Raw genomic sequence first — 11753 nt, 5'->3', positions numbered from 1 at the left:
TAAACCCAGCATTTTGAGAGGCTGAGGCATGCGGATCACGAGGTCAGGAGTTCAAGAACAGCCTTACTAACATGGTGAAACCCCGTCTCTACTAAAAACACAAAAATTTGCCAGGTGTGGTGTTGCACATCTGTAATCCCAGCTACTCAGGAGGCTGAAGAAAGAGGGAGGTAGAGGTTGCAGTGAGCCAAGATCACGCCAGTACACTCCAGCCTAGGTGACAGAGCAAGACTCCCTCTCAAAACAAAAGAGAAAGAGAAAGAAAGAAAGAAAGAAAGAAAGAAAGAAAGAAAGAAAGAAAGAAAGAAAGAAAGAAAGAAAGAAAGAAAGAAAGAAGAGAGAGAGAGAGAGAGAGAGAGAAAGAAAGAAAGAAAGAAAGAAAGAAAGAAAGAAAGAAAGAAAGAAAGAAAGAAAGAAAGAAAGAAAGAAAGAAAGAAAGAAAGAAAGAGAGAAAGAAAGAGCGAGCATGGGAAATCTCATCATTCAGCCTCAATGCTGTACCCTAGAAAATTATGAGAAGGGAATGATTTGGGGAACAAGTGACAAGATGGGATACCGGTACCGTAACAGAACAGCACATCTGCAGGGATGTGGGGGATGAGCTGAAGGTTCACTTACGGAGTTACTCGTCATCTTCCTCAGGGTCGCTGATCTCTTCATAAATCACCAACTGCTTTCTGTCACACAGTCTGTGAGTCCAGGCATGTTTCCCCTTTTTGGGTCCTACGATGGGGAACAGTTGGAAGATGAGGGTTAGGTAGATTGGAGAGTGTTAGGCTCTGTTTTCTAAAAAAAGGAGATGCCACCCCCCGCACCAACTGCCCATGGGCCTCCTTCATCCAGTTTTTCACATCATCTGGCTTAGAGTCTGAAATCTTAGACCCACACCAATATAGGCCAAATGCCAATTAAAGTTTTAGCTTCTGGTTCCTTCTGTTGTCAGGTTTAGATTCCCAACCTCTTCACTTACAGGAACATTCATGGATACCTCCTTTCATGCTGCACATATTTGTTAAGGGCACACAGGCAGACCTTGTTTTATGGCACCTCATTTTCATACTGCTTCACAGATACCACAATATTTTTTTGGAGATTCTCACCAATTTTATACTTTTCCATTACTATTATATCTGTTATGGTGATCTGTCATCAGTGAGTTTTGAGGTTATTATTGCAAAGGTTTTTGTTGCTTTTTAGTCTTTTAAAATAATTTTTGTTTTTTATTTTGTGGGTCCACAGTAGGTGTATATACTTATGGGGTATGTAAGATGCTTTGACACAGGCATGCCATGCGTAATAATCACATCATGGAAAATAGGGTCTCCATGCCCTCAAACATTTATCCTTGTGTTACAAACAATCCGTTTACACTCTTTTAGTTTTTTTTTAAAATGTACCATTAAGTTATCATTGACTATAATCACCCTGTTCTATGTAATTGCTTTGGGGGTACCAGGAACTGCACCCATAGAAGATGACAAACTTAATTGACCAATGTTGTGTGGTCTGACTGCTCCACCGATGAGCTGTTCCCCATCTCTCCTCCTTCTCTCGGGCCTCCCTATTTCCTGAGACACAGCAACACTGAAATTAGGACAATGAACAACCCTACAATGGCTGCTAAGTGTTCAAATGAAAGGAAGAGTCACATGTCTCTCACTTTAAATCAGAAGCTAGAAATGGCTAAGCTGAGTGAGGAAGGCATGCTGAAAGCCAAGACAGGCTGAAAACTCGGCCTCTTGTACCAAACAGACAAGCTGTGAGTGCAAATGAAAAGTTCCTGAAGGAAATAATAGTATATAATGCAAAGGAAAAGTATTAGTATTATAACTAATACTCCAGTAAACACACGAATAAGAAAGCAAAACTGCCTTACTGCTGAAATAGAGGAAGTTTGAGTGGTCAGGATAGAACATGAAACCAGCCACAACATTCCCTTAAGCCAAAGTCTAATTCAGAGCAACTCCCAAACTCTCTTCCAGTCCATGAAAGCTGAGAGAGGTGAAGAAGCTGCAGAAGAAACGTGTGAAGCTAGCAGAGGTTGGTTCATGAGGTTTAAGGAAAGAAGCTGTCTCCATAACATAAAAGTGCAAGGTGTAGCAGCAAACCCTGATGGAGAAGCTGCAGCAACTTATCCAGAAGATCTAGCTAAGATCACTGATGGAGGTGGCTCCACTAAACAACAGATTTTCAATGTAGATAAAATAGCCTTCTATTGGAAGGAGATGCCATCTAAAACTTTCACAGCTAGAGAGGATTCACTCCAACTTTGAAGGAAGTTCTAATGTGGGTAAAAGCTATCCAACAGCATCACATACTACAGAGATATGCTTCATGGAAGGGAGAGCTAATCGATGTGGCAAGTTTCATTGTTGTGTTCAAGAACCTGCCACAGCCACTCCACCCTTCAGCAACCACCACCTTGATCAGCCAGCAGCCATCAACACTGAGACAAGACCCTCCACCAGCAAAAAGAGCATGACTCCCTGAAAGCTCAGAAGATTGTTAGCATTTTTAATAATGAATTATTTTAAAATTAAGGTATGTACCTTTTTACACATAACGCTTGCACACTTAGTACACTACAGTGTAGTGTAAACATAATGTTTTTATGCACTGCAAAACCAAACAAAAAAAAATGTGTGTGACTCTCTTTGTTGCAGTGGTCCGGAACCGAATCTGCAATATCTCTGAAGTACACCTGTATTGGGTATCAGGCATTGAGCTGAGCAAGATATGATCCCGGGTTATCACAGACAGAATTGCTTGAGCACATTTCATGTCATCAGGCTTCTAGATTTAATTTAATGCCTCCAAACAATTTATGAACTACGATTCTTTATTTCCATCTTATGGACTAGGAATCTGGAATTGAGAAAATTTGGAAGACTTGCCCCAAGTCACGTGGTTTTTTATATGGATGACAACTCCAGTCTGTGTCTCTGGAAGTCATGTCTAGCATCTCATCTGGAGCTGGGTGAGCTCCTCAGCCCAGCCTGGACCCAGGCTTGTCTGGGATCCATGCCATACACCCAGTCCCCACACCTGAACATAGGCAGGGAAGCCAGAGGGGTTGTTCCCGAACTGTTTCCTCTTACCAGATCTCTTGTTAGTCTTCTCAGAGGTATTTGCTTTCCCCGGGGGGCACAGCTGTTTCCCATCATTTTTTGGACCCGATGTTTCTGACACTCCCTTCAAATCATTTCCTTCTTCTGCTTGTGCTGGCTTCTTGGGCATGATCTTTATAATATGAAGGTCACAGATAAACAGTATCAGTCACATTTCTATAGTGCTTTTGAGCTTACACAGCGTCTTCACATGCATTATCTTAATCAATGTTCTCAAAAATGCTGGGAGAGTTACACATGCCTAAATTAGGAGAAACTTGGCAAGTTAGAAGCAAAAGGATTGGCCTGAATGGATGGGGTCGCCCGGGCTAGAATGGTTATCCTCACACTCTTTTAAGACTGATACTCTTGTGAACAGTAAAAATCTCCATGTAATTGAGAGTTTGGTATACAAAAGATCTGGAGAAAAATGGCATTCTTAGAATTCACAAGGTCTACAAAAGGAAGAGCTTCTATAAAGTACAAGGCATCCCATATAAGCTTGTAGACAGCTCCTGGGAGAGTAAATGTAAAAACATAGGGAGGCTACAAAACACTGCTGGGAAAGATGGAGTAGAGAGATGAGTACAGGGAAGGGAGAGGTAAAGAAATGGTTTGTTGAAATTAATGCAGGCAGCAAAGAAAGCAGATATGACATACCACCCTACAAAGGCACCAACATTGAATGTGGAATTAAGTGAGGTGGTACTCATAACAATTCTGGTTGCATTGGGATGTGTCACTGACCAACAATGTTAAACTACCTTTTCTTTTTTTTAATTAATTATTTATTTATTTATTTATTTATTATTATACTTTAAGTTCTAGGGTACATGTGCATAAGTGCAGGTTTGTTACATATGTATACTTGTGCCATGTTGGTGTGCTGCACCCATCAACTCGTCAGCACCCATCAACTCGTCATTTACATCAGGTATAACTCCCAATGCAATCCCTCCCCCCTCCCCCCTCCCCATGATAGGCCCCGGTGTGTGATGTTCCCCTTCCTGAGTCCAAGTGATCTCATTGTTCAGTTCCCACCTATGGTGAGAACATGCGGTGTTTGGTTTTCTGTTCTTGTGATAGTTTGCTAAGAATGATGGTTTCCAGCTGCATCCATGTCCCTACAAAGGACACAAACTCATCCTTTTTTATGGCTGCATAGTATTCCATGGTATATATGTGCCACATTTTCTTAATCCAATCTGTCACTGATGGACATTTGGGTTGATTCCAAGTCTTTGCTATTGTGAATAGTGCCGCAATAAACATACGCGTGCATGTGTCTTTATAGCAGCATGATTTATAATCCTTTGGGTATATACCCAGTAATGGGATGGCTGGGTCATATGGTACATCTAGTTCTAGATCCTTGAGGAATCGCCATACTGTTTTCCATAATGGTTGAACTAGTTTACAATCCCACCAACAGTGTAAAAGTGTTCCTATTTCTCCACATCCTCTCCAGCACCTGTTTTTTCCCGACTTTTTAATGATCGCCATTCTAACTGGTGTGAGATGGTATCTCATTGTGGTTTTGATTTGCATTTCTCTGATGGCCAGTGATGATGAGCATTTTTTCATGTGTCTGTTGGCTGTATGAATGTCTTCTTTTGAGAAATGTCTGTTCATATCCTTTGCCCACTTTTTGATGGGGTTGTTTGTTTTTTTCTTGTAAATTTGTTTGAGTTCTTTGTAGGTTCTGGATATTAGCCCTTTGTCAGATGAGTAGATTGCAAAAATTTTCTCCCATTCTGTAGGTTGCCTGTTCACTCTGATGGTAGTTTCTTTTGCTGTGCAGAAGCTCTTTAGTTTAATGAGATCCCATTTGTCAATTTTGGCTTTTGCTGCCGTTGCTTTTGGTGTTTTAGACATGAAGTCTTTGCCCATGCCTATGTCCTGAATGGTACTACCTAGGTTTTCCTCTAGGATTTTTATGGTATTAGGTCTAACATTTAAGTCTCTAATCCATCTTGAATTAATTTTCGTATAAGGAGTAGGGAAAGGATCCAGTTTCAGCTTTCTACTTATGGCTAGCCAATTTTCCCAGCACCATTTATTAAATAGGGAATCCTTTCCCCATTTCTTGTTTCTCTCAGGTTTGTCAAAGATCAGATGGCTGTAGATGTGTGGTATTATTTCTGAGGACTCTGTTCTGTTCCATTGGTCTATATCTCTGTTTTGGTACCAGTACCATGCTGTTTTGGTTACTGTAGCCTTGTAGTATAGTTTGAAGTCAGGTAGCGTGATGCCTCCAGCTTTGTTCTTTTGACTTAGGATTGTCTGGAAGATGTGGGCTCTTTTTTGGTTCCATATGAACTTTAAAGCAGTTTTTTCCAATTCTGTGAAGAAACTCATTGGTAGCTTGATGGGGATGGCATTGAATCTATAAATTACCTTGGGCAGTATGGCCATTTTCACGATATTGATTCTTCCTATCCATGATCATGGTATGTTCTTCCATTTGTTTGTGTCCTCTTTTATTTCACTGAGCAGTGGTTTGTAGTTCTCCTTGAAGAGGTCCTTTACATCCCTTGTAAGTTGGATTCCTAGGTATTTTATTCTCTTTGAAGCAATTGTGAATGGAAGTTCATTCATGATTTGGCTCTCTGTCTGTTACTGGTGTATAAGAATGCTTGTGATTTTTGCACATTAATTTTGTATCCTGAGACTTTGCTGAAGTTGCTTATCAGCTTAAGGAGATTTTGGGCTGAGACAATGGGGTTTTCTAAATATACAATCATGTCATCTGCAAACAGGGACAATTTGACTTCTTCTTTTCCTAACTGAATACCCTTGATTTCTTTCTCTTGCCTGATTGCCCTAGCCAGAACTTCCAACACTATGTTGAATAGGAGTGGTGAGAGAGGGCATCCCTGTCTTGTGCCAGTTTTCAAAGGGAATTTTTCCAGTTTTTGCCCATTCAGTATGATATTGGCTGTGGGTTTGTCACAAATAGCTCTTATTATTTTGAGGTACGTTCCATCAATACCGAATTTATGGAGCGTTTTTAGCATGAAGGGCTGTTGAATTTTGTCAAAAGCCTTTTCTGCATCTATTGAGATAATCATGTGGTTCTTGTCTTTGGTTCTGTTTATATGCTGGATTATGTTTATTGATTTGTGAATGTTGAACCAGCCTTGCATCCCAGGGATGAAGCCCACTTGATCATGGTGGATAAGCTTTTTGATGTGCTGCTGAATCCGGTTTGCCAGTATTTTATTGAGGATTTTTGCATCGATGTTCATCAGGGATATTGGTCTAAAATTCTCTTTTTTTGTTGTGTCTCTGCCAGGCTTTGGTATCAGGATGATGTTGGCCTCATAAAATGAGTTAGGGAGGATTCCCTCTTTTTCTACTGATTGGAATAGTTTCAGAAGGAATGGTACCAGCTCCTCCTTGTACCTCTGGTAGAATTCAGCTGTGAATCCATCTGGTCCTGGACTTTTTTTGGTTGGTAGGCTATTAATAATTTTTTTTTTTTTTTTTTTTGAGACACAGTCTTACTCTCTTGCCAGGCTGGAGTGCACTAGCGCCATCTTGGGCTCACTGAAACATCCAACCCTGCATTCAAGCAATTATCCTCCCTCAGCCTCCAGAGTATCTGGGACTACAGACAGGCGCTACCACGCCCTGCTACATTTTGTGTTTTTACTAGAGATGAGGTTTCACCATGTTGGCCAGGATGGTCTCGATCACTTGACCTCGTGAACTGCCTGCCTCGGCCTTCTAAAGTGCTGGGATTACATTCGTGTGCCACCGCGCCCAGTCCTTAAGCTACTTGTTATTCAGCTCCCTCACTTATGAAATAGAGAACAATACATGTAAAATAGGCTAAGGGAAAGTCCTCTCTGAGATGTACACACTGTTTAAATGTAGTAATAATAGCAATTAACACCTTTCTGGAGGAATGTGATCCTCCACATTCCTTTACCCTCTAAACCAGAGTTGAATCTGCACTTGTGGGATCACTCATTCAAGGGCCTCTGAGGGATCCCCTGGGCTGGGACTGGGGCTTCCCGGATGCCCCAGGTGCAGACAGGGCCCTCAAAGAGCTCACATAGGGAAGGGTCAACAGTCAAAGGGACTCTTAGGCCATGTGAGTGGCCCCAGTTACAGAGCAGAGGTCAGCTGGTCCTTCCTGTTGCGAGAGTGAGTGTCTAAACAGAAGCACCAGCAGGCCCTATGGGGTAAAGCCCTAGTGAGCAACATCTAAATCTCATAAACAAATGCAAACGTGAATGAGCTTTAAATGGCTTGGAGCACTGAATTAGACTACCACTGCCACTGCGCCTCAGGAACATTCTTTAACATCTCTGTACCCCGATAGCCTCATTTTATTATTATGTTGCTGATAACTATGATCTGTAACATGAACTATGATTCTTTACTTCCAGTGCATGGACCAGGAATCTGGAGCTCAGAGAACTTAGAAGATTTGCGCCAATTCACATGGCTATTATATGGATGACAATCGAAGTGCGTGACTCTTTATTATTTGGAGATAATAATAGAAACAATGTCATAGAGGTCTCCTTAAAGATTAAATAAATTAATCTATGTGAACTGCTTAAAATAGTATCTGGCATCACTATGAAAACAAAAGAAGTATTAAGGATCACAACTCTTAGTATTATCAAGCTGTCGATGCTACATCAGGTGTTGTGATAGACATGGGGAGGAGGAGGCAGTGAGGGCATTTTTTACATTCTCCCACTGTTACCAGTGTTCACATCCGTGAAGGGACAAAGGTTCTCTGGTCCTTTAGATTTGAGAGATACTCACCTTCGGGAAGATTCCCTGGAGCATGCTGAAAGTTGAAAGCTGAGGACGTTCAACTGAAAGAGAATACATCAGAATTTTTCTTTGTTGGTAAAGATTTCCAAACTCTACAGAGATTTCTGTCACATCAGGGTATTTTGCAGTGGAGGGTTATGAGTCCACTCATTACTGAGGAGTTATTTGAGATTTGCTTCTGAATTATGTTTAGTCATGGTTGATGCATTTATCTGTGGCATCAATTCAGAATTATCCATCTCATTTTTTATCACGTGGGAACTAAACCCCACCACAGTCTCATCTTATTCCATTATATATATTTTACTTTTTCCCAAACAAATAAATTGATTGGTTGGGAACTTGAACTGTATCCACTTAAGATGTACAACAACTAAAAATCACTGTACACTTCAAATGGGTGAATCTTATGGTATGTCAGTTAAGCTGTTAAATGTGTGATGAACCATGGATGATTTAGTCCAGTGGCTCTGAAATATTTTCAGTATAAAGACACTCCTTTAATGTCAAAAACTTGGCAGATACTCAAGCACTGGATTTTCAGATCTCTTATAGTGATTGTGGGGGATTGTAGAATCTGGCCTGTGTAGATGGGGAGTAATAGGTCTATTGGAGGCAGTTTGGACATTCTGACCTTGTCTTATAATTGTAGCAAGTAAACACATATGTCCCCTTAATAGTCCTGAAATGCACAAAGATCTCTATGCAAGAACCTGTCTTTTTTCACCCTATGTTATCTCTGCTCACTGAGAAGTGGGAAAGCTGTCTGTGTGTTGGATGAGGGATCACTCTTTCAAACTCTCTTCCAAGCTCACCATGGAGAATTAGGGTTGTTTGGGAATGAGAAGACTGTTTGGTTTTGATAAAATACAGAAAAACAGCAATCTTTATTACATAGTGTGTTCATCACCCTCACTCCTAAGATACCTATCCAATCTACATGCTGTTAATGAAACAAACTCTGGAAGTTTTTGGCAGATCTACAGTTTTAACACTTTCTTTCTTTTTTTTTTTTTTTCACTTGTAACATTTTCTTAACTGCCCTTTCATTCATTAACAGTGCTTAGGAAGAACATGTCCTTTAAAAAGGAAATATTTCAAACACACAGAAAAGTATAGGAAATAATATTGAGTCCAGTCGGATCTCAACATTATCCCACAGATATATTAGGTCTGATTTATTTATTCAAAATATTAGAAATACTACAAACAGGCCAGGCGTGGTAGCTCATACTCGTAATCCCAGCACTTTGGGAGGCTGAGGCGGGTGGATCACCTGAGGTCAGGAAGTTAGACCAGCCTGGCCAACAAGGTGAAACCCCATCTCCACCAAAAATAAAAAAATTAGCTGGGTATGGGGGCGGGTGCCTGTAACCCAAGCTACTCAGGAGGCCGAGGCAGGAGAATCACTTGAATCCGGGAGGTGAAATTTGGAGTGAGCTGAGATTGCTTTATTGCACTCCAGCCTGGGCGACAAGAGCGAAACTCCATCTCAAAAACAAACAAAACACACTATCAACAAGTCACGACTGAAGCTGTCTGTGCAGCACTCACCAATCCCTGCCCTCCCTCCCTCCTCCACTTACAGTCAGTCACCTTAATTTGATGGCTTTTTATTCACATTCATGTTTGTATACATTTACCATTTACTTATTATCCACAAAAATATATATTCTTATTTTACATGTTTTAAAATTTTATATGAATGGCCTCTATAGTTAACTTTCTGCATGCGATTTTTTTTTTCACTCAGCACTTGTGTGTGTGAGGGAACAAATGCCTGAGGATCTTTCCCAGGTCGCTGAGCTGAAAAGCAGTTGGGCTTCAGGAGACCCTTTCCAGCCCCTTCCCATCTACTCACCCTGATTCCCACGGTTACAGTCATTATCAGAATCATTCCTCTGGAAGTCTGTGGCCCGTTTATTATGCATGAAAGGTGGGAGGTGACCCTGAAACCTAGAAAGAAGCAAAATGTTTATTACTTAAGGGACAAGCTTAGGCCTGGTATGGTGGTTCATGTCTGTAGTACCAGCACTTTGGGAGGCTGAGGCAAGAGGATTGCTTGAGGCCAGGAATTCAAGGCTGCAGTGAGCTATGATAGCACTACTGCACTCTAGCCTAGGTGACAGAGTGAGACTCTGACTCAAAAAGAGAGAGAGAGACAAGCTGAGAGAAGGTAGGCTGGGTGTGTCTGGGGTGGGGGTTGGGGGTTTCCAGGATGCCACAGAGACAGTTGGGCTCATCAGAAAAGATGCCTATGGGAGAGAAACATGCAGGATCCAGATACGAGCTCCACTGTGGCCAGTTCCTGCCCTCAGCCCTGACAGGATACGGAAGAGCAGAACACCTAGAAGCTGCCTTGTGATTTTTCCCTGCACAAAAGGAAAATGTGGGGTACTTTCTGCAGCCTAAGAAGTAGCCGAAGCAGGAAAAGGGATGCTCATGTGTCCCTAGTCTTATCTGTACCTAGAACTTTCTGTTACCTAGTTTAGTCATGGCCTCATACTTTCTCTTCATATACACATAGATGATTTTCTGCGAGTATTTCATCTTTTCCCACTCTTTCTTAGAGAAGCATTTGGCAATATCATCAAAAGCCTAGAAAAAAAAAAGAAAAAGAAATTTTGGCAGTGACTCAGCTAGGCATGTCTGCCATTCAGCTGGAGCCGCTTCCTGTGTGCTGGATCTGGGAAGTGGGGATGATAATCCGTCCTGGTTGATGCCATGGCTAACTGAGACAACATCAGAGACCTACCCTAGCTTCTCCCCTGCCACACAGTAGGACTTTAATACTGCTGGCTGGCTCTTGTCCCACCTTGTAGAATGGAGTGAGAGTCACCAAATGTAGTGCAAGGTCACAGACTTGTCTCCAGGGATGCTAGGTGATGACAGAGCAAAGGTGGAAGGCTCCCAAGGGTCCACATCTCCCCCAAGACCCTGCTCCTGGTCCCCAGTATCTCTGTCCTTCCCTCCTCAGAAACCTGCTCACCCCACACTGTCCCCTGGGCCACTACTGTACCCTCTCCAGGTCACCTCACCTTTTGTATCTTCTCTGGTATTTGAGCACCAACATTAGGTCTCCTTGCAAAGGCGTCATCGCTGTTCATGGCACTGGGAGTAGTCTGACCTGCAAGAGAAACTGCCTGAGACTTTCCAGGTGCAAGACCTTTGGTCCTGTGGAGGGAGAAATCAGTGACGGCTGGCCACACTCAGTCACCTGGAATCAGGTGCTGCATTTCTCCATCAGGGGCTTATCTGTCCCTGAGTAAGGATATGGGGAGAAATCAGATGACAACAGGGAACCAGCGATCTCTGGGAGAAGTATTGATTGGGGATAGCAGGTTTCCTTAGGGCAAAGCAGCCTTGAGTCTTTGAGAGGGGTTTAGCTAATGTTGTCAGTACTTTCCCTGGGGCTAGGCTTACCTAGACCCTTCTTGGGGAGGCAGGGATGTGACTGTGTAATTGTATTGAGTAGGGGCGTTCTGACACCCACACTGAGTAAATAAAGTCCCAGAGATAACATGGTCTCTCTGGTGATGGATCTGATCAGGCAGAGGGATAGGGGGTTCTGTTCTGTTGAAGAGAAATGAGCATCACTAATATGAACTGGTTCAGAGGTTATTACTGGGTGATTTGTAAATTGTTAGAAGGAAGAGAGCTAGAACTTCTGAGACTACAAGAGCCCACCAACACTTAGAGAGAATGTGGGGCGTTTCAAGATGCAGCACTCAGCCAGGGGCAGTGGCTCACGCCTGTAATCCCATCTCATTGGGAGACCGAGGCATGCAGATCGCTTCAGCCCGGGGGTCGAGGCCAGGCTGGGAAAAATAGCAAAACCCCGTGTCTACA

General features: G+C 42.3%; 1 protein-coding gene across 4 annotated transcripts; it reads right to left on the bottom strand.

The window, feature by feature from the left end:
• Nucleotides 1-622: 622 nt before the first annotated feature.
• LOC105493884 (protein SSX3-like) lies at nucleotides 623-11011 on the bottom strand. 4 transcript variants are annotated; one of them, XM_011761834.2, is made up of 7 exons: nucleotides 10943-11011; nucleotides 10660-10782; nucleotides 10378-10502; nucleotides 9766-9860; nucleotides 7893-7945; nucleotides 3099-3240; nucleotides 623-723 (listed from the first exon to the last, which is right to left on the bottom strand). In XM_011761834.2, the coding sequence occupies exons 1-7, from the start codon at nucleotides 11009-11011 to the stop codon at nucleotides 623-625; spliced, it is 708 nt and encodes a 235-aa protein (XP_011760136.2). The 4 variants fall into 4 exon arrangements, with proteins under 4 accessions (XP_011760136.2, XP_011760137.2, XP_011760138.2 ...); XM_011761835.2 differs by lacking the exon at nucleotides 10660-10782 and adding an exon at nucleotides 1499-1568 and having other exon boundaries at nucleotides 623-731; XM_011761836.2 differs by lacking the exon at nucleotides 10660-10782.
• Between the last annotated feature and the right edge of the window lie 742 nt (nucleotides 11012-11753).

The sequence above is a fragment of the Macaca nemestrina genome, chromosome X (genome assembly GCF_043159975.1).
Source record: "Macaca nemestrina isolate mMacNem1 chromosome X, mMacNem.hap1, whole genome shotgun sequence".
Lineage (NCBI taxonomy): Eukaryota > Metazoa > Chordata > Mammalia > Primates > Cercopithecidae > Macaca > Macaca nemestrina.
This window is presented reverse-complemented; position numbering and strand designations above follow the sequence as displayed.